Source organism: Eptesicus fuscus, chromosome 6, assembly GCF_027574615.1.
Source record: "Eptesicus fuscus isolate TK198812 chromosome 6, DD_ASM_mEF_20220401, whole genome shotgun sequence".
Classification (NCBI taxonomy): domain Eukaryota; kingdom Metazoa; phylum Chordata; class Mammalia; order Chiroptera; family Vespertilionidae; genus Eptesicus; species Eptesicus fuscus.
In genome coordinates this window covers 86990170-87013204 of record NC_072478.1, presented here as the reverse complement: position 1 = coordinate 87013204, position 23035 = coordinate 86990170, and the positions used below count along the sequence as shown (strand labels likewise).

Sequence of the window (23035 nt, the reverse complement as noted above, 5' to 3'; positions counted from 1 at the left end):
AAACAACTCTAGAAATTGGCAGGCTGCCCTCGTGTTTTATTTTCCTTCTTACAACATCTATCTATACTTCTGGTGCTTGTCCTTATCATTTTACTCAAAACATACTCTGGTTACCAGTGACCTTTTCTTAGGTAAACACTAGGGCTTAAAAATTTTTTTTCAATTCATCTGACCTCTCTATGAACATAGAAGTAATCACTGTGGCATGACTGTCGCAATTTGCATCCTATTCTTTCCTTTTTATCTTTCTGTTAGAGGTTGGGGTTCTAGTCCTTTCTTTGCCTCTAATATAATCTGTATGATCTTGGGCAAGCCACTTTTGTCCTAGTAGGGCATAAGTGATATGTGGAACTTGTAAAGCATTTAAAAATATGATTATTGAACTAGATGTGATATCTCCCTCAAAGTCTAAAATTTTATCCTATACTTTATTACAGATGTCCCCTTTTCCCATGCCCCCCCCCTCCTTCACCCAGCCCACCCTAGGCCTACACTTTTGATTATATTTTTAGTGAATTCATCTGATCCAGGAGTTAGAAATTGCATTTTGGCACATTTTAGAAGACTCCTTCCATTACACCAAAGCTGCTGCTGATTCAATAAGCACAGAATGTCTTGTAACTTTAAAATAGCAGGACCTAAAACAGGTAATTCTTCAACTGCTGAGGCTGAAAGTTACCATAAATGACACATGATTTTAAGGGAAAGGCTGAGTCATAGCTGACACCTAAGAACTTCACTTTCTTAAAAAACAAACAAAACCCAACCTTTGTCCTTCTTAAGTCTGGCAAATTTGAATCTTAAGATGGAATAAAATGAAATAACATTTGAAAAGGCTATGGCCACTCATATCATTTTGCTGGGTATTGTCAGTGCTGGAAACAAATGAGGAGACATCAAATATATACACAAAATCACAGAATCTCAGTTGGAAGGCCTTCTAAAAGTCATTTAAACTAATGGGTTCCAGAGTGTGAGATTTCAAAAGCTTATAAAAGTAAAAAAAAAAAAAAAGAGGGCAGATAAAATGTCAACTTTAATTTTGTCAAATAAGGATATTAACAAAACAGCTACCTACCATTAGCACCATTTTATAAAACCTCAGCATAAAGTACAATTTTATTTTTTTTAATTTATTTATTTATAAATATATTTTTATTGATTTCAGAGAGGAAGGAAAAGGGAGAGACAGAAACATCAATGGTGAGAGAGAATCATGGATGGGCTGCCTCCTGCACGCCCCTACTAGGGATGGAGCCCACAACCCCGACACGTGCCCTGACCTGGAATCCAACCCTGACCTCCTGGTTCCAAGGTCCACGCTCAACCACTGAGGAACACTGGCTTGGCTACTTATTTATTTTTAAATATGTTTCTATTGATTTTTGGAGAGCCCCGAACAAACCCAGCCAGTCCTGGGCTGCTTTTCTCTACCTCTCCACCAGAGGCGACAGCTCCTTTCAAAACAAATTGAGCCGGACTAGGTCAGTCGAGGGCGGAGGGAGTGGCGGAAAGATCAAAGGTTTAAAACCGCTTCAGAAAGCAAAGGTCAATACCCAACTCCAAGACCTGAAGCTTACATCTTACAAGAAAAATGAAGGTGACTCCTCTCTAACTGCTCTGGAGGCCTGGCGCCGCAAGGCCTTTCAGGGACCGGGCGTTGCCGAGGTGACTAACAAACAGGTAGCAAGAGTGGAACAGCCGGCGACCGGAAGTGAAAATGAGCCGGGGGGGGCGGGAATGAGGAGCTTGCCACCACGCGCCTGCGCAGTCAGCCGGGCTGTAGTACGCATGAGCAGTTGGGCGGTGACGGGGTGACGCTTGGAGCGTGAGCCGCGACTTTCACGGGTCCGGTTCCGCCCTCTTCTCACTGCCGACCCTCCGGGGCTAGTGCTGAGAAGTCTTTCCCAGAGTGCTCTGCGCCGTGAAGAAGCGGCTCCCGGGGACTGGGGGCATTTTGCGTTGGCTAGAGCCGGAGTAACAAGATGGCGGCGTCGGCGGAGTGACAGGGGTCCCTCCGGGCGGGAGCCGGCGGCAGTGGTGGCAGCGGTATCACCGCCCTAACTCACCGCGCCCCTTTTCCAGCCCGCGACGTCGCCGCGGAAGCGAGGCAGTGGCGGCCGCCCGGACACAAGTGGCCCAGCCCGGGAGCCGCGAGAACCCCGCTTAAACTGCAACCTAGCCAAAAGAAACCGGACTGGGCGGCGGCGATCGGGTTCCCCTCGGCGGATTCGGGGCCCTGTGACGCCAGAAGCCGACGTGCTCGGTTCCCTGCCGCCTTCCTCCGCCGCCTTGCTCAGGGGACCAGCCCAGAGGCCCGCGTCCTCCTCTCCGAGGTGTCGGGGCTGGGCCCCAGCCTCCGCCTTCGTCTCCCACGATGGCGAGCAGCAGCGGCTCCAAGGCCGAGTTCATTGTCGGAGGGAAATACAAACTGGTACGGAAGATCGGGTCTGGCTCCTTCGGGGACATTTATCTGGCGATCAACATCACCAATGGCGAGGTAATCTCCTGGGGTGGGGTTCGCGACGACGCTGCGCCAGTCCTCACCCCCCGCCCCAACTGTTCGGGCCTTTCCGCCCCCACCCCCACCCGCACCCGCACCCCCCCCACCCCCTCCGCACGCACCGAGGGTCCAGAGCAGAGGGAGCCCGCTTCCCTGGCTTAGGAGCCTCTCCCACGCTCTTGCCCTAAAAGGGAAAGACCACGATAGAAAGCTTGGGTGAACTGGGAAGTTTCCCAGGATTGTAATCTGTTTTACCGTCGTTTTAAGGTGAAAACGGCAAAACCTTTTTTTCCAGCGATTATTTTTTTAATTCGACTGGGCTTCTTGTTCTAATTAGGACGGCTTCCGATCGCCCGATTTCTTCATAACCTCTCACTACGTTTTCTGCATGAATCATTTCCCTGCACTTGAGAGGACGTGCGGATTTCGTCACTGCCCCCCTGAAAAGGCCTTTGAGGCTGGAGCCTCCTTTTATAATGACAAAGAGAGCTTTCTCTTCCCAGCCTCCCACTTTCACCTTCTGGTCACGAGTTGGAGCTTTGCTCATGTCTCCCTTCCTTTCCGAGTGACATTGAGTCCACAGGGATGTTGATGCCATTATCCCCTCTCCCCTCTGCAGGAAGTGGCAGTGAAGCTAGAGTCTCAGAAGGCCAGACACCCGCAGTTGCTGTACGAGAGCAAACTCTATAAAATTCTTCAGGGCGGGGTTGGCATCCCCCACATACGGTAAGAACCCCAAGCACACGGGTCGGGAATGGGGCAGTGGCCGAGGCAGGTAACAGGACCAGCTGCATCCGGGCCCTGGGATTTGAGTCATACCTGGCTTGCCTTTAAGCCAGTGGTTTCCTTTGAACCGTTCGTCACCACCATTACAGAATACATTTCAGTTTGTCAACTTAATGTCGATTTTCAGTGGATTGCACTCTGCCCCGTTTAGCTTGCGTCGCCCTCCCCGAGGCGCTGCGGTTAGTGAGCCTGCGGGTCAGCTCTGATCCCTGCGCGGCAGGGTCGGAGGCTGCTTCCCTCCGCCCGGCACCTCGGATGCGTTAGGTTTGTGCCGGGAGGTGGGTTTGAAGGTGCCGAGGGGACCGGCTCAGCCAGCGCGGGCTGCTATTGGAGCTGGCCTGGGAAATGGCTGCTCTTTTGTTGTGTTTTTGTTCCAACATGTCTTCCTCCTCCGCTTAGAAAATGGCGGAGCGACGTGACTCAACCGCATTTTCCTGCCCTTTTCTCTGCGTGGGTTCACAAGTGAAGGTGCCTGGATTCCCCCGTTAGCAGTCCCGAGTGGATTAAACCTTTGAAAAGCCAAGAAGAAAGCTGCGGGTGGTAGTGGGGTTCAAGAAAGGAGGTGGCATAATGACAGTCTGATCTCTGCAGCAGTTCGACGTGAAATTACTAAATGATACTATGCGAAGTCCTTCTCAAGGTGTTAATTACTCTTTCAAGAATGGCAGTGTTGGCTACATTTCAGTCGAGGTACTAAATTTCTATGGGTAATGGCAAAGGCAGTTTGAGCGCAGCGCTATGTTGAAATTTATACTCATATCTCAGTTGTATTAAAAGAAAGCTTAATCACGAAACCACAGTTTGATAAGTAACTTTAACCTGTTGAGTTGTCAGTAACTCGTCAGTCACATCAGGGAAAATGTTTAAAGGGTTTTAGAATAGTTTGGCTTTTGAGATTCAAGAGTCCTTTCCTAGAATAGATACTAAAAGATAGCTAAAAACCCAGCGATTCTCCAGCAATTACTCAAAAATAACAAAAAAGATCCAGGGATAGTTGAGAATTAAGTGGAATTGGTATGTACTGTGGCTTCCATTTCCAATTTCTATTCCTCCAATCTTGAATTTAAGAGCTAGATTACATACATTCATTCTGATGTGGAAACAACCAAATTAACACTATCCTGAAATAATTTCCAATGTTGATAGACATTTTAAACGGAAAAATTGAATAATGAAATGTTCTGTTGGTTGTTAAGTGATAAAGTAAATTATTTGGAAGAAATGCCAGGTTTATCGTTTGAGATAAAGATTAATGTGAAATCTAAAATGATCCAGATTTGAGATTTTAAATTATTCCCATCCCTAAAAACAGAAAACACCCTGCTTTGTGGGAAAGTAAGTTTGTTACTGTGGAAGAATGAAATTTTTGATTTAAATACCTACGTGTTTTCCTTCTCAAAGAAAATGTCAATTGCATTAGCCTAAAAATTTTAAACTCTTTTTCCCTTCGAATGTAATCTGTCTATCCCTGGCACCCATTGATTTGCTTTCATCACTAGTTTTTCCTAGAATTTCATGTAAATGCAATCATACTAGTATATGAGGTAACATTTGTGTCTGGCTTCTCTCACTTAGCATAATACTTTTTAGGTTTATCCATATTGGGATATTTTGTAAATTTCACAAATCAGGTTGAATTTAATATATCTGGAATCATTTTCAAAAGGCATTTTTTAAAAAAGGCATTAAGCACCTGGCATTTTCAGTGCTAAACCCAAATTAAATGCATGCCCTTTTATCCAGTAGCTTTTATTTAATAACGACACTGGTACCTAACAAGAGTAATGGTTAATATACTGAATAAGCAATGAGTAAAGGAAATTAACTTGTGAACAAACTAATAGGCATCTATTATAAGATGTGTACAGAGAGTTGTGGTAGTTATAAACTGTGTGTGGGTAGAGCTAAAAGAGATTAACCTGGCTTTCAAGTTAAGGCTTTCTGGGGGAGGAGATGGGATTTCAGGGTCTGGCTCTAGGTAGGAGAGCTTGGTGAACTGGTTGGGGCAGGCATCCAAGAATAGAGTGTGGCTTCTGGGAGTAGTCTCAGGCAGAAATGTAGTAATTGGATGAGGGTGGGGAAGGAGTAAATTTGTTTTAGGAATGGTAGAGTCAGTACATAGACACAAAAGTGGTTCATTGGTTTTAAGTATGGGAATTGTTTTCCCACTGAAGCAGTAAGGACTAAGAAAGACTTAGGTAAGTCTTTCTTTGGGTGGCAGTTTTTCCCCACATTACCTACATATCATATACACTCAAATATTTATTTGGTAAATAGTGAATTAAACTGACTTTAGTTTAGCTAGATTGAATAAGGCAAACTATATGTTATCCTTTGTTTTAGATGTGTTGACACCCCCTGATCCCCATTTTCTTTAATATACTTTGATAGATCTGAAAAAAATAACTGCAAATTACCTGACCTACATAGCAGATCTGCCTGATCAGGTCCCCTTACCTAGTAAGGACCTTGTTAAAGTATCTATTGTTACCTAGAGACATAGCATCCAGTGTAAAGAGCAAGAGTGAGAGGATGACATTCAGTCTCTTGATATTTTTAAGAATCTGAAATCCTTGGACCTTGTGAATTGGCCTCTGGGAACTCAATTAAAATTACTGTATTTCTGTTACAACACTCTCTTTCTTTGTGACACTCTGAATTAATGTGTTCTCCAAAGAAACAGTTATGGTATAACCAAGCTCTAGATCTGCCATGTGCAGACTGAGTAATCTGGGGTTAGTCAGTGCCTTAACCTCTTTGGGCCTATCATTTTCTTACATCTGTGAAATAAAAAGGATATTACCAACTTAGTAATTTACTAATTTTGTTAGAGTGGGAAAGGAGAGTTCCGGACAGAAAGGTTTAAAGTTTCCTACTCTTCTGGAAAAAGTTTTGCATATGAGCTTTTGAGTAGGGATTTGTTTGAACAAGTTTCCCTTCTTAAAGTCACTGGCCTAGTTGATTTCAGAAATTTCAGCCCTGACATTTTAAGACTTGTTTTCAGATAGAAGCTAAACCATTTCATCATAGTTTGATGTCATGTTTAGATCTTACCTTTGAATGTTCTTTAGTAACTAGAGGCCTAGTGCACGAAATTCGTGCACTCGAGGAGAGGGGGTGTCCCTCAGCCTGGCCTGCACCCTCTTGCAGTCCGGAGCCCTCGGGGGATGCCCTCGTGGGGAGTGGACCTAAGCCGGCAGTCATACATCCTTAGCATTGCCTCCGAGGCAGGAGAGGCTCCCACCACCGCCTCTGCGCTCGCCAGCTGTGAGCCTGGCTAAGGGCTTTTTGCTGAGTGGCGCTCCCCCTGTGGGAGTGCACTGACCACCAGGTGGCAGCTCCTTCGTTGAGCGTCTGCCCCGATGGTCAGTGCCTGTCATAGCGACCAGTCGTTCTGCTGTTTAGTCGATTTGCATATTAGCCTTTTATTATATAGGATAAGACACCACTAAAGATTCTTAAAAATGACATCTCTGTGAGGGAAACCATAGGTTATCGTTTAGAAGGAAGTAAATTAGTGGAATCTACTTTTATAAGGAAATCATGAATAAAGAAGTTGGGAGGGGCATAGGAGAATTGTTACCTCGTATTCTTAACTTTAACTTTTTTTCCCCTCTGAATGTCAAGTATTCTCTAGAAGATATTTTTTAAGTGCTAATTAATCCTTCCTCTTCAGTTTTAAAAGCAGCTTAAATTTTAATCTTAGCTTTTTGGCCCTGAGGAAATGTCCTGTAAATAAATTCTAATGCTGTTATCAGAGAACAAAGGTGACATCTGTACTGGGTATGTCTTTATTAGAAAGATCACTGAATGCACGAGAAATGTGATTTGAACTCATAGGGTAACTAAATCACGGTATACTAAAGAGGCTTTATTGGCTTATAATGGATTCCTAGTTGTGGAATGATGTAATGATGCTTAGGTAGCATTTTTGACTGGAAGAGACCTGAGAGATACAGCCTAACACCTCATAATACAAATTAGACTGTTGACTTTCAGAGGGGTACTAGAGTCTTCTAACTCTGAATTTTCCTGTGAACCACTTTCACCTTTATGCCAAGGTCAAGTCATGCCAGTTCACATGCCCCACACCTTTTCATTTGATCCTGCAGAGCCATACTTTGCCTCCTTCACTTTATGGCATTGGCCTCACACAGAGAAACTGAAAAGCTCTTCTATAAATGTATTGCTTGTATTATTGTTTAACTAGATGCTTATAATTCTTCTCCCTTTTCAATCTGTGGATTGCAGGATGAAAACTTTTTTTGTATTTTAAATTGGAGTAAATATTTGTGAACCCATGTGTAGTATATAGTACATGGATTTTACTACCTTGGTTTATTTTTAGAGTTAGATCAGTTTGTTTCAAAATATATTTAAGCTGTACCTAAAAGTAGCATTTAGTAAGGTTTTCTCATCTGTCAATGTTTATAGTAAGAATGTTAATGTCAAGAACGCTATAAAAACAAAACTAGAATTTGAAGCACATATTACAAATTGACTATTTTACACTTATTCTGTTTATATTAAAATTAGTCCTTGAGTTTAACAGAAGTTTTTCTGAGGTTAAATGAGTACCTTAATAGCTTTCATAGTACAAATGATTACCTAGTTTAAATGATGCTTTTTGTTATTTTGTTTCCAGTACCATCTCAGGTGGTTCTTGAAAATTTTGAATGACCAATAATCATACAACATGAACAAATGCATGTCTTAATGGGATTTTTAAAAAATGAGGTGTAATTTACAGAGTGAATGTTCAGATTCTAATGTGCCACTGAGTCAGTTTTAACAAATACATGCACTGGTGTAGTTCCTACTGAGAGAAAGAATATTTGATTAAAAAAAAAATACTGCTAATCTTTGATAAAGCTACTCTCTGTGACAATATAGGTTCCTTTTTTTTTTTTTATAAGTTGGTCTTTTGGATTACAGTTACATTATTATTTTTCTGAACTTTATGTTATTTGTCTACACAGGGCTGCAGGTTAGTAGTATTTATTAACATGAAATATACTGTTAGACTTACCTAATAAGATAATCAGTTGGGGTGATGAATGCTTAGTAGCAGTTGAGCTCTTTGCCTTACTCTTTTGAAGAACTAGAATACTGCTTTTTTTCTTTTCTGTAAGGTATCAGTGGAATGCGCTGTTTTAATGGGGACTTTGGAAGTGCTGTTCAAAAAGGTTTAGCATATTCCAATCCTCAATATAAAGGGAAAATGGGAAAAGTTACAGTGAGAGTTAGGATTCTGTCTGTGATGTCACATAGATTTGAACCTGAAATGAAGACTGTAATTTGTAATGTCAGCTTTCATTTATAAAAGGGATTTTGTAAGACCAACTAGGTCTTAGAGGTTTTTTTAAATGTTATATAAATTGATTGGATGATAAGGATAAAAGATACCTCTTTCATTCTCTGATGTAGTAATGATGTGTTCTAACTTTAATGTATGGTTGACACATTGATAAATACTATTGAAATAAGTGGGTAGTTGGTTCACTTCATTGTGGCTAAACATCCCTTTTTATGTCTTCATGCAAGAAAAAGAAATACTTGCCCATTATTCAAGCATTGTCCTGGTCTTATTTAATCATTACAACAATCCCCTAAGTTGGGGTTTCATGTAAATTGTGAGTCTAGGTGGTTCATTTGCTTAAAGTCACATAGCTAATATGTTATTTGAATAGATTTTACTGCCTTTCAGTTACACCAGTGGTTCCCCAACTGTGCTGCATATTGGAGAACTTTAAAAAATATTGACACCTGGCTTCTAGCTAACCTGAACTAATTTTGATTTAATTGGTGTGGGGTATTACTTAGTCATCATAAGTTATAAAAGCTCTGGTGTGCAGCAAAGTTTAGTAACCACTGTACTGTACCATATTTCACAGATTAATAATAGTGCTTCCCTGTTCACACCCACCGACCCCCATTTTTTCTTAGAACTACAAATGGATAAGGATTCTTACTTGCTGCCTCCCATGAATTAGATTAATTCAGAAACCCTATACCAGGAAACATAGTACTGGAAAGTACACTGTAATCTCATACTATCAAATGCTTTGATTTCTGAAAACCAATATGTGAATCATTTTCCTGTTCACTTAGATGCATTCCTACAGGAAAGCATTCTAGAAATTTCTTGAGGGAAAGAATTGTGTCTCGTTGATGAAAGTATCTTTTATGATTCTTAGCATAGTGCTGGGTAAAGAGAAGGCATGATTCATTTTATCTATGTGCATTTACTTTTTTAATGGAGCCCTGTAGAAAGTTATGGCTCACACATAGAATTTTAGGAGTACCATGCATCATTAACTCCAGTTCCTACTGGGAATATTCATCATCGTTGTATTATTTACTACTAGAGGCCCGGTGCACAATCTGGGTGGGGAGGGACTGCGGGACAGTTCCAGGATGTGTCCGCCCATCTTGCCCAGTCCCGATTGGGGCTGGCCAGCCAGGGAGGGACCGCAGGAGGGCTCTGATCCGTCTGGCCCAGTCCCGATCAGCCGAACACCAGCAGCAAGGTAACCTACTGGTCTGAGCATCTGTCCCCTGGTGGTCAGTGTACATCATAGCGACTGGTCAAACGACGGTCGGACACTTAGCATATTAGGCTTTTATTATATTGGATTTCTTAAATATTCAGCTGAACTCCCTAACTGGCAGCCAGTTTACAAAATGTAAACTAGAATATTTAGGTTTGAATTTCAATCATTAAATGCCAGTGTCCGTTAATTTCACAGTAAAGGCTTGCTGTTGACATTCATCAGTTTAGGTGTCTATTAGCATCTCAGTGGTATTGGCATTTTGGAATTTATTTTAGTTCTAGTCCAGCAACATCAGGAAGTTAATTTCCCTATACTGCCAGATAATGGAGGGGGTCAAAAAATAGCTTTTCTCCCACCTTCTAAGTTTTAGCTGAGCTTATCATCAAGGTAACATGAGAGATTAACAGGAGAAAATATCCAAAATTTATTGTGGATGTATGTGCAGGGGTGCCATAAAAATATGAGACCCAAAGGAGCATTAGGCTGTTGAGGTTTTTACCAGTATACCCTTTTGGACAAAGGAGAAAGAAATGGAGGCAGAGGTCTGAGATTTTAAAGCCCACAATTTGCAGGTAGGTGAGAAAGAGCAAAGATGGTAAACAAATTCTTGTTGGCCACCCAGAAACAATGGTACACAGAATAAAGTTCAAACAGGCATTGCTAGGTTTCTCCCACTCTGCCACATTGCATATTATGATACTAAGAATGTTTCCTTCCTTTAAGCAGGAGTTTCTATCTGCATTTCTTTAGGCAGGTAAGGGGGAGAGTGAAAGGTTAATTCGGAATCTTGTTTTTTAATAACTAGCTTAAATCAGTATCCCTAAAGGCATATTTTGGGGTGGCAAAACTTTGATTTTCCTCACAGACTATTCTGTCCTTTAGGTGGCTTTTATGAAAAGACATGTTGAGTTTAAAGTGACAGGGTAACCCAAGTTTAGCTCATTTATATAGTGAAGTTAGTAGCAGAAAATACAGAACTAAACTTAGGTCAGGGAATTAGGACTGGGTTTAGATCCCAGCAAAATCAGGATAGAAGAGATAGCATAGAAAATAAATTGAGAACGACTGGTGGAATTCAAAGTTTATCAAGGGGAGAGTTGGGATAATGGGCTATTGAAGTCACAAGAAATCAGTTTTTAGGAAGCGGTAATAATATACATCCAAGAAACAGACAGGAAATGAGATTTTTAAAATGTTTGGGGTTTTGCTATGGAATGAAGCCCAGTATATAATGATGTTTAGTAAATATATATTTACTAAATATATTTAGTTGACTCTGGTATGGTCTGAGAGCAGTTTGGATGATGATGTCTTGTCAAGAGTAAACTTAAGAGACAGGGTCTTGAAAATGCTGTGAACATGGGTATATTATGGCACTGATTCAGTGCTTATACTTTTTAATTGTTTACTGAGGACTGACATGAATAACCTAAAGATGGGAAGATAAATGGCATAGGGGAAAAAAGACATTTGCCTATAAAAACTTTCACCTTTAAAGTTGTGTAATTATTTGGCTTATTTGAATCAAAGGTGAATAGGTGCTTGCTGATGACTTTAAACTTTCAGTGCAGAGTATTCTGCACTCCTTTTGTTTTCCTTATCTGTCAAATCAAGCACTTAGCGTTTTACAGCCTCTTACTTGGCTTTTCATTCTTTTTTTTCTTTTTTTAATATATTTTATTGATTTTTTTTACAGAGAGGAAGAGAGAGGGATAGAGAGTTAGAAACATCGATCAGCTGCCTCCTGCACACCCCCTACTGGGGATGTGCCCGCAACCAAGGTACATGCCCTTGACCGGAATTGAACCTGGGACCCTTGAGTCCGCAGGCCAACGCTCTATCCACTGAGCCAAACCGGTCTCAGCGTGGCTTTTCATTCTTTAATTCAGCAAATGTTACTGAGGTTCCTGTATATAAGGCATTGTGCTGGATGCTGGGAATATAGAGTTGTGAACAAGACAGATACAGTTTCTGCCTCTACTGTATTAGGATTTTCTTTTTTTGTGTGTTAGGATTTTCTAGAGAAACAAAACCAATGGATTACATATAGGTATACTGAAAGGGATTAGGAGGGATTGGCTCACACAGTTATGGAGATAAATCCTGTGATGTGTTGATCTGCAAGCTGGAGATCTAGGAAAACCAGTTTAATTCTAGTCTAAGCCTAAAAGCCTGAAAACCAGGAGTGTGGGTATCCTGAAGAGAGTGAATTCTCCCTCCCTCCACCTTTTTTGTTCTATTCAAGCCCTTTACTTTGGGGAAGATGACCATCTTTATTTAGTCTGTTATTCAAATGTCATTCTTGACTCATGTGCTAGTTGTCATTGACACCACAAAATAATGGTTTACTTAGCTTCCCTTAGCTCAGTCAGGTAGACACATAAAATTAACCATTACACATATCAAGTTGATACTCTAAAGGGGAGGACCTACATTAAACAAATACATTTTATTTCTGTTGTTGTCCTAGTCATAGGAATGGAACATAATTGGGTGTTTTAATATGAACTGCATACTTAAGATAATTACACTGATTTGTTGCTCTGGGAAGTCCTTAGGTCTCATAGCAACACTTAAATTTGTTTGTTTATTTTTAATTATTTTAATTATTTTCTAAGGTATTTCCATTTTTATAGAGAATCCTCAAAAAAAAAACACCTTGCCTCAAATCTCCAACTGTAATATAACACTTCTAGTTGGTCCCCATGCCACTGTCATTCCTTCCCTTACTTTCTATTTTCATATTGCATTCTGATGCCAAGGCTAACCCTAAAATATTGATTTAATTATATTATGTTCCAGCCACACTCTTGATAATTCCCCTAGTTATTTATAAAATTTAAAAGCTCTTTAGCCTGGCTCAGTGGTCGGCAAACCGCGGCTCGCGAGCCACATGTGGCTCTTTGGCCCCTTGAGTGTTTTACCGCCACTTCTTCAAAATAGACTCTCCCAGGCCGAAAACCGACTTCTGCGCATGGGCCACAAAGTTTCATTCGCACTGTACGTGCGCACCCACACATGGTATTTTGTGGAAGAGCAACTCTCAAGGGGCCAAAGAGCCACGTGTGGCTCGCTGGGGTAGGGGGGGGGTGTTGCTGACCACTGGCCTGGTTAATATAGCCCGAAGCTATCAGCCACCTTGACTCTCCTTCTATAGGTCTGTTCTTGCCCCTATCTAGCATGCCCTTTTCTACCTTTCCTTTCAGAATATTGTCCCTTCTTCAGGATCTGACTGTAACAGATCATTTTCATGAGGCTTCTTTGGACAAATTTTGTTCCTGTGATGTTTTGGGTCTTCTGCATTTTATGTTAATTATGTTAACGTTTTTTTGTCGGCCCCAGTGACTTGTGAATGTATCATCTTACATTTGTGCTTTTATGTGTGTCTTAATATTTTAAACTAGATTTAGTCTAGATATGGATTTAGGGGAAAGGAGATGATAACAAAGAGGTGGACCTTGCCTTCTCTTAGCACAGTGGTTGGCAAACTGGCTCGGGAGCCACATGTGGCTCTTTGGCCCCTTGAGTGTGGCTCTTCCACAAAATACCACAGCCTGGGCGAGTCTATTTTGAAGAAGTGGCGTTAGAAGAAGTTTAAGTTTTAAAAATTTGGCTCTCAAAAGAAATTTCAATCGTCGTACTGTTGATATTTGGCTCTGTTGACTAATGAGTTTGCCGACCACTGTCTTAGCATATTCTTCAGACCTTAAGGTATCTTTTTTTTTTTTTTTAAGATGCAATAGAAGCTCCCAGAATAGAAATGGGAAATATAGAGGTGAAGGTAGAAAGTGAATAAATAGGATTCAGATAAACAGAAGACTGTTCCTAGCTTCTAATCTGTGTGTAATAATGTCTGGATGAGTTAGACAGGTGGAAAGCACAGATGGGGAGGGTATGAGGTGTTAGCTTTAGAGAAATAAGCTATATTATAAATTCCTTGAGACCAAAAGGAAGTATAACCGACATACACACAGCAGGAAGATCTAATTATTTTAGAAATGCATGGTTATTCCATGGGGGGAAAATGCCTTTGAAACATTTACTTTAAACTATTTTTTTTATGGCTGATTTATCTTCACATTGAGAATAGTGGATATGTCTTAATACACTAAACAAGTAAGGAGAAAAATACCCAATAAAAACTTTATTTATTTTTTAAAATATATTTTTATGTAGTTCAGAGAGGGAGGCGGGGAGAGATAGAAACATCAGTAATGAGAGAGAATCATTGATCAGCTGCCTCCTAAACACTGCCCACTGGAGAGCAAGCCTTCAACCCTGGTATATGCTCTGACTGGGAATCAAACCTTGACCTCCTGGTTCATAGGTGGATGCTCAACCCCTAAGCCACACCGGCCGGGCAAAAAAACCTGATATATATATTTTTTAAGCTCATTTAATTCTCGTTTCTAATAACTATAAGAGTATTTTGTTAAGGCTTATTTTATTTTTTTTTTTAAATATATTCTATTGATTTTCTACAGAGAGGAAGAGAGAGGGACAGAGAGTCAGAAACATCGATGATAGAGAAACATCAATCAGCTGCCTCCTGCACACCCCCCACCGGGAATGTGCCCGCAACCAAGGCACATGCCCCTGACCGGAATCGAACCCGGGACCCTTCAGTCCGCAGGCCGACGCTCTATCCACTGAGCCAAACCGGCCTTGGCAAGGCTTATTTTAAAGCACTTCTCAAAAAGTGTTTGTGAAATTATATGTAATTAATTGCATGAATATACGAAGTATGAATTTGTGTTTTTTACATTTCAGGTTTGGATTTGGGCTTGGATGGTTGTTTATTGCAGCTTTGTCAGCAAGCCATTGGTGCAAATCTGCTGATGTACAGAGGAGATGGGGTCTTATGAGAGTTATTTTATGTTTTCCCTTTTGCCTTTGACTTTTTGTGCTTTTCCCTAATGCCTTCACTCTTTCTGGATTTGGTGGTGTTGTATAGAATAAGTTCTCTTTTTTATAACCTGAATAAATTAGGTTTATGTTAAAATTTTGCTACAGTTTTTATTATTGGGCATTTATAGTGGCCAGAACTGATTTTGGAAGTTTCTGACAACTCTCTAGCACAAATTTGCCTCTGCGATTAAGTAATGGAAGAGGAAAAAAAGGTGGGAAAAAAGGGAAGGAGAACATAACCTATTCACTTGGTTCATCATTTACCTTTTAATATTATTATTATTTGTTATGTTTTATTCACTTCTTCCTATTTCACCACTGCAAGCTTTCCCTTCAAGTAAATATTTGAAGGAATGTGAAGTGTTGAATTCCCATATGGAAAATAGGGAAGGAAGAAGGAAAATTATAGAACATTCTTGTACAGCAGGTTCTCAAATAATGTTTTGTTCAATGTCATTTTGTTAAAACATTGATGATATACCGTAGGACCTTAACTCTTGTTTATATCAAGAGTTAAAATGTCATATTTTGTTTTGCTTAATTTTTGCATAAACTCAATCTGTTGGCAATGTTAAGTGAATACTTACTGTAACAGTTTTGCGTACAATAAGGGCAGACCAACTCTGCCATAGCCACATCTGTTGCTTTTCTTAGGCTTAGTAGGCAAGATTTCTAGAAGTTTAAGCAGAAACTCTTTCCCCACCAACATACCTATTTCTGTAAAGAGGGTGTGAAATGAATTCCTTCTGTGTTTGATGGCAGTTATTCATGCATCAAGTTTTCAAGAACAGTTGAAGCTAAAGTGTAGAAAGAAATATGAACTTTCGTTTTTTAGTTTTTACTTTTTTTATTGATGAGAGAGAGAAACATCAATTGGTTGCCTCCAGCACACGTCCCAACTAGGGACTGAACCCACAATCTAGGTATGTGCCCTGACCAGGAATCAAACCTGGTCAAGGGATGATGCTCCAAACAACTGGGCCTGAGCCACACAGGTTAGGGCAGTAATGTTTATAGTCATACTAGTGGCCCAGTGCACAAAATTTGTGCACAGGGGGCTGGGGGAGGGTCCCTCAGCCCGGCCTTCACCCTCTCCAATCTGGGACATCCCTCTCACAATCCGGGACCACTGGCTCCTAACCTCTCACCTGCCTGATTGCCCCTAACCGTTTCTGCCTGCCAGCCTGATTGACACCTAACTGCTCCCCTGCTGGCCTGGTTGCCCACAACTGCCCTCCGCTGCCGCGACAGGCCTCCTCCACACCGTGGGACCCCCAGGCCTCACTGCACGGAGCGGCTTCCGCCCTACCTCCGCTGTGCGTGCAGCCATCTTGTGACGACGTTGTGCGTGAGGCCATCTAGGCTTTTATTAGTATAGATAGAAACTTGAAATCATTTATTGCAGTGATTCCAAGCCCTTGAAGTCTCTGAAATTAGCAGTTATTGGGGACAAATTTTTTCACAATACAGCATGGGATAAGGAAAACATGATTCCCATGGAAAACAAGTTTCATCTTTGTGGTAATACTGATTGTTACCTGTAATCTGAAACTAAACAAAAAATGTGACCCCTTTAAAGAAAAAGGATAAGTAATTATTGATTAAATACTTGGTGGGGAATGGGATAAGAGATATAATATTAGGGATCTTTGCTTTCTGAAATGTTTTGAAATGACTGATATGCATAGTCTTCATTTCTTCAATTAGAAAGTAAGACCAGGTGAGATTAAAGAACTTGCCCAAGGTCACAGGAATCAGTGGCAGATGTGTATAAACTTCAGCTGCCCTCATAAGAGGGGTATTAAGGCTGCCAGGCAAGACTTGTCTTAATAGGTCAATGGGGTCACTTGACAGAAGAAAAGTCTCCTTACCCTTACTTTGTGTTCAACAATGTACTTACTCAGTGGGTTCATCTTCTGAACCAGAGGGGGAAAACTTATTCTTAAGGTTTAAGAATTTTAAAAAATTTGGTGATATTAAGTGATAATCAGCTTTTCATAATGCCTTTGCTTTTCCTTTTCCCTTTTTGTTTTGTTAGGTGGTATGGTCAGGAAAAAGACTACAATGTGCTAGTCATGGATCTTCTTGGACCCAGCCTTGAAGACCTCTTCAATTTCTGTTCAAGAAGGTTCACAATGAAAACTGTACTTATGTTAGCTGACCAGGTATGTGAAGTTTTGATGAGAATACGACTGTTCACCATTGTTTAACCTTAGGATCAGCAAATAAGATAAAATAGTAGGATGTACTCATTCAAGTGTACTACTCTGATATGACTTGTAGATGTTTTCCGATCAGCACAGGACAAAAAATGGATTATGCTGGTTTACTACTCCCTCTAGATTACTAGTTTTCATGGTGCTCCATCACATGAAGTGCATTTGTTTTAGTGTTGAATGTAGCAAGTTTCCTTATAAGATTTTGTTTAAAGAAAGGGTTCAGATTGTAGTATATAAATATAGATAAATGTACATATTGAAATTTTGGTTAAATTAAACAGATTGAATGCCATGTATTAGGTCTGGAACCTTATGAAAGCTTTATTTTAATAAATAAGGCACTAAAATCAATAACTTTTTTTTTTTTTTTTTTTTTTTGCCAGATAATGTTTTTCCAAGTGATGGAAACTCAGCCATTGGTAGAATTTAAGCATAGTTGGAATTTTTTGAGGTGTCATGAATTTGATCCATGCATTGGCTAGTGTTAGATTAAATTGTTTTAAAGCCAGAGCTTAGGTTTTTCTTTTTTTAATCTTAGAGAATAAGAAAGAAAATTTGTGTTAAAGAATTTTAAGATGTGGGAATGGAGTCAGAAACAGATAATATGTATAATTTTAAATTTTGGTCAAGATACCTTTAAGGGCAGGAAACTGTTGGAATTGGGTCACATTAACTTAATATGTAAAATTGCTGAGGAAGAGAAAAACATTTTAAAAATTTAGATCAGATATCATAAGAAAGTAAAATGAGATGATAAACAGAACTAGCATTTGAGGTAGATTTTTAGGAAAAAATACATTCAAAGAATTAGAAAGTAGTGCTCGCTTTTTTTTGTAATCAGTGCCTGATATTCCCCAAGTTTAACATATTTTTAAAGTATTGTGTTCTATTTGTGGCATATTATGGGCTCAAACATTAATACCTTTTAATATGCTTGAACTAACATGTAAGTGAATCCTAATAAAAGTTTTATATTCTGTAGCCTCAGTAACACATAGGCATTAATAAGGAAACATTTTAGGGCCTGCTACTGTAATTAGCACTGGGGGGAGGGGGAGGTATGAAGAAACATAACTAGTTCCTTCAAGGAGCTTAGAGTTTACTAGTATTAGAAAAAAATGGAAAAATACAATGTTCTAGGTTCTGTGATAAAAGTATATTCTGGGTACACTGGTTGCGAAGGATAAAGAATAATTCAGGATGCAGGAAAGCATTTGTTTTAGCAGGTAATAGCTAAGTCTTGATGATAGGCAACACTCGAATTAGTCTAAAGTTTGTGCCATTGTCTTTTCCCCAGTGTTTTCCCAGTGAGTTAATAGTCACAGTTTAATGAAGGGTATTATTTAGCTAGGACGAATGTGTACATTAAGTGAGCCAAATGGTTTATTTCCTCAATGAACAAGGTGGTACTTGGACATTGCATATATCTACTTCCTTGAGAGTATAAACAGTGTAAGCCAGAGATTACAGATTTGGCTTCAAAAGATATTTGTCAAGGTAAACAAGTTTTAGAATCTTTATATTCATAGTAATAAAAACTCGGGAAAATGAGGGCAAGTAAAAAAAATATAATCTTGACACGTACTACTGAGAAGAGCAAGAACATGGAAAGAAAGGTAATGTTGGCAGTCTGGCTATGGCAAACATTGTCAAATAAAACTATTTCTAAGTATCTCTTACAGAATAGGTAGACATATTTGATCATTTGAAGTTAAAACTATTTTAGAAGAGATATAAATAGTTAAAAGACAGGTTTTTAAAAATGTAAATCTATTCACATAATAAATTACAAATAAAAGATTATTGTATACAAAGAATTTTTGAAAAATTGACAAGAAAAGAACAAGTGAAAAGAATAATGGACAAAAAATATATATTGATAGTTTATAGACTAGTAAATTGAATTGATCGGTACAAATGAACAGATTTCCAAACTAAGTGTTAGGGAATAATTGTCAAAGTTGCAAAATTTAGAAAGAACTAAAAATCACTTTACTAGTGGGGGGAAAAAATACTCTCATATACTCCTAGTTAAAAAATAAATTGTTAACCTATTTTAAAAGGTACCTATCAAAATGAAAAATACCCTTTAACCCAGCAACTCTCTGAAATGGTGTGGGACTTATAGCCCATAGAAATAAAAGCACTAGTAGGTAGGATATTTAAGTTTATTAATAGCATTATTGCTTACTGGAAACTAGCAATACTGTGAGTTGGGGATGATGGGGGAAATTTTCATCTATACCATAGAATATTTGTAGCCGTTAAAGAATGCTAAGACCTATACCATTTGACTTGATAGAATTTTCAAGAAAAACTTGTCAGAATGGCATGTTAACAATTCAGATTTTGAATATGATTATATTAGTGTGGAGAAAAAAATGGGGGGGGGGGTGTCCAAAAATGTTTTTTCAAAAAAAAAAGGAAATTTAGCATGTATATGTCTTCCTTTATATAAAGTCATATGCTTATTTTGTATGCTACCAACTTCCAGGAATGTTTTGGATATGTGTAGTTAAAAATAAATAAGCAAACAAAAATAAAATTAATAAAGTGCTTCTATTTCAGTTTAAAACAATCAGAATTTATAGCTTTTATCGTTTAATTCAAATCGTTCGACTCAATTTTCTCTTTCCTTTTTCTTTCCCCAGATGATCAGTAGAATTGAATATGTGCATACAAAGAATTTTATACACAGAGACATTAAACCAGATAACTTCCTAATGGGTATTGGGCGTCACTGTAATAAGGTTAGTCAAATGTTCCTTGCATGAAAGAACACAGAGTAAAAACACCAAGAATTGCTTTGGTAAACTTGCGTTTTTTAAAAAGTTATAGTAAATTTAATTTGCTGTTGATAATTGCTTTAAAATATTGTACTAGAAGAATATCAGCTAACTCTTATTAACTTAGTAACTTGACATAAATCTCCAACTTACCCAACCAAGGTTAGTTATCTATATAAAATATAAAATTCCCAAGGGCTTTATAATGAAATGTAACCATCTGTTACTGAACTATTGAACGGTTTTAGCGATTTTGTATTCACATGTGCTTGTGCCAGCATGGAAACCATAGTGTTGACATTTGCTGACTGAGCATGGGTTGGTAATGAGCATTCTTCAGTCCTTGGACTTCTGTATTCAAAAGGATAACTTTTGGGCCTGCTTCAAAAGTAGTTGACATTTTTTGGGGTGCCAAGTTGGGTGGGTTCTCTATCCTTTCTCCCCCTTTCAAAGGAAAATATTAAGTGGAATGAATATTCATACAACAAAATTAGTGTTCATTGGTGTCTCAGGGCGGTTGAACTTTTTGGTTTGGGATGATTGGGTTTTAGCTAGTGACGCATGATTGAAGTTAGAAACTAAATTGTGTTAACTTTTTCTTCAATTATTAGTGTATTGAGTGAATTGCTTTATTTATCAATTGATTCAATGTTGAGCTCGGGCAGACAGGCAGCATTGGCAATACACTAAGCATTATTGTGATCTAATGATCTGATAGAAATTCTCAACTTCAGGACAACTTGGGGGCTTTTTGTTTTTTATGTTTTGTTATGTTTTTGGAAGGAAGATTCCCATTTGATTTATTAAATCATTAGGAAATGTTTGGTGTTTTAGGTCTAGCTATATATGTTTACCTTTGTTTGCCTGTATGAATGCCAACTTGGAGCTATTACCATTAGAACTGGTGTTATTTGTTAATGTGTGAGACATTATTAATGCTGGTCTGACCAAGTTTTAGGAAATTAAATTTTTTTGTTGGAAGCTGAGTTAAATATTTAAAAAATAAAGGTATTTAAATCTATATATAACTTACCTTGCCATTCCCAAATTGCATCATCTTTTTTTTTTTTTTTTTTTTTTAAATATTATGTTGCTTCTCTCTTTGAAGCATCCAGGTTCTTGATTGTTATTGCCAAACCTGGTTATACAATTGAAAGAATTTACTGGTCTTAATTTTGGGGCAATTTTGTCAGTTTGACCCTAATCTTTTGGGCATTTCCCAGCCCTCTCCTTCCCATTTCCGCAACCCCCCCCCCCCCCCCCCATCTAAGATCTGTTATCCTCATGTGATCCGTATTGACATTGAAGGACATGGTTTTTGCCTTAAACAAAATTATGATCTAGATAATTCCTCTTTGCTTCCTCCTTTCCCCCCTATAAAATAGCTTGTTAATCACATAGTTGTGTTAATCCAAATTGCCCGATGAAAATCTTTAGGATTTTGTGTCCTCTTTAGAGATATTAAATAGGATACTGTGGAGCTACTTGCTGTTACAGATTCAGAGAGCCCCTAGGGTAGAAGCACAGTGTTTTAACTTAGCTAAGACTCAAATTCTAAATGTTCTTGAACATTTTAGACTAGTGTTTTGTTTATGTAGTTGGTTTTTAGTGTTTTCTGTATTGTAGTTTGAAAAATGCCAGTTGTATGAGACTGGATTCTTTGGTCAGCTTGTTCCAGTAGTTTTCTATTAATTGGAAAACATAGTTTTGGGGGGCTTTTGAGGTTGACTTTTCAAGTAAAATTTATTATTTTGAAAATTGTTCTGAATTTGATGTTTAGGAGTGGCCACTCCAATCTTAGTGAATTTGCTCATCTCTTCCAGTAATCAGCCCTGCATGCTTATGAAAATAAATTTTTTAAGGTGACTAAATGCCTTCTACCTCTTCCTTACTGAAGATTCCCCCCCCCCCCAACCCCCATATAATTTTTGGGGAGAGAAGGGCAGATTATGGTTCTAAAGATTACAAATCCAAATTCCCCATTTTTGATTAAAAAATTAAAGAGCCAAATGTCACCATTGCTATCCCTGTTTCAGGCAGTGACACATTATAGCGGCATTAAGAACCCGAGTATTTTCCAGAATTCAAATGTTCTTGAGCATGTGATTCTTATTTGGAAAACTGAGAAGCTCAGTGCTTGGTGGAAGAAGGATGGCATTTGGCTACCCTGTTCTTTCTCTAATGCCTCGGTGTTGCCTGTCTGCGCCGGCCATTGTTGCAATGTAAGCAATACTGTTTGATGCACTGCCACCCTCTATTGTCTGTTTAGTGTTTAGAATCTCCAGTGGGGAAGAGGAAAAGAAGCATGACTGTTAGTACTTCTCAGGACCCATCTTTCTCAGGATTAAACCAGGTCTGAAACTGTCTCCTATTCCAAACTCAATCCCAAATTCATGTGCTTTTCTTTTTTTATTGTTTTATTTTGATTATTTTTGTTTTGTTTTAATTCTGGAGAATGTAGATCTTTCTCAAGCACCTCTTACGTTGGCATTATTCAGACATACTTGGCAAACATAACATTACTAAGATGTTTCTTTGTGGCTGTCGCTTAAACTTCTAAAGTTTAGAAAAAACCTAATGAAAACAGGATTGTGTTTAGATCTAACATCCATATGAGAAAATGATATGTTAGTCTTCTATGGAAATTCTTTACTTAGTGATAAACTTGAGATAGACTTTTTAGTTTAAAAATGTATTTGAAGTTGCATAACTCAGTGCATGAAATACATCAGTACTGTATGGTGAATATATTATGCCTTAACTCTCTTCTCCTTCCCTAGTGACCTTCAGGTAAGTGTAGGTCAGATTTCAGTTCTAGAGTTTCTATAATTGATTTACCTCAGAACATATGCTCTGGAAATAGAAGACATTGCATTCTAACAATATAACAATAACATAATTAAACAATTGCCATTAATAACACAAATTAAGTGAAAGTATAATCTGATGAATTAGTGTTTGGCAGGCTAGATAAACACCCTCATAATTTACTATTTTTAAAACGTAAGCAGAACTCTTCACAATCTTTTACATTTGTAGACATTAGATAGCTTTTTTACTGGATGAATTTTCAGACAAACAAGGGGCAAGAGGTGAGGTTTTTTCTTTTTAAATAATAGTTTTTTTAATCATAAAATTTAGGTAGATAAATTTTGAAGCTCCAGAGCAAATGGGTCTTTATCAATATAAGATAACCGAGAAGGAAGTATTGCCATGAGTAATTTTAAAAAGAAAATTGTATTTTATATGTGAGCCTATGTTGTAGTTCCTTAATTATCA

General features: G+C 38.7%; 1 protein-coding gene across 14 annotated transcripts in view; it reads left to right on the top strand.

Annotated features, from left to right (window-relative positions):
- The first annotated feature begins 1776 nt into the window (after nt 1-1776).
- CSNK1A1 (casein kinase 1 alpha 1) overlaps nt 1777-23035 on the top strand; it is a 38250-nt gene continuing 16991 nt past the window's right edge. For 4 of the 14 annotated variants that reach the window (XM_028161537.2, XM_054718026.1, XM_054718027.1 and 1 more), the window contains exons 1-5: nt 1779-2500; nt 3123-3229; nt 16790-16916; nt 19622-19720; nt 22026-22109. In XM_028161537.2, the coding sequence (XP_028017338.1) occupies nt 2378-2500; nt 3123-3229; nt 16790-16916; nt 19622-19720; nt 22026-22109 (540 nt within the window). In that variant the 5' untranslated portion in view covers nt 1779-2377. Of the gene's footprint in view, nt 2501-3122; nt 3230-16789; nt 16917-19621; nt 19721-22025; nt 22110-23035 lie in introns of all 14 variants that reach the window. The other 10 variants (XM_028161538.2, XM_054718029.1, XM_008152190.3 and 7 more) reach the window with 6 other exon arrangements.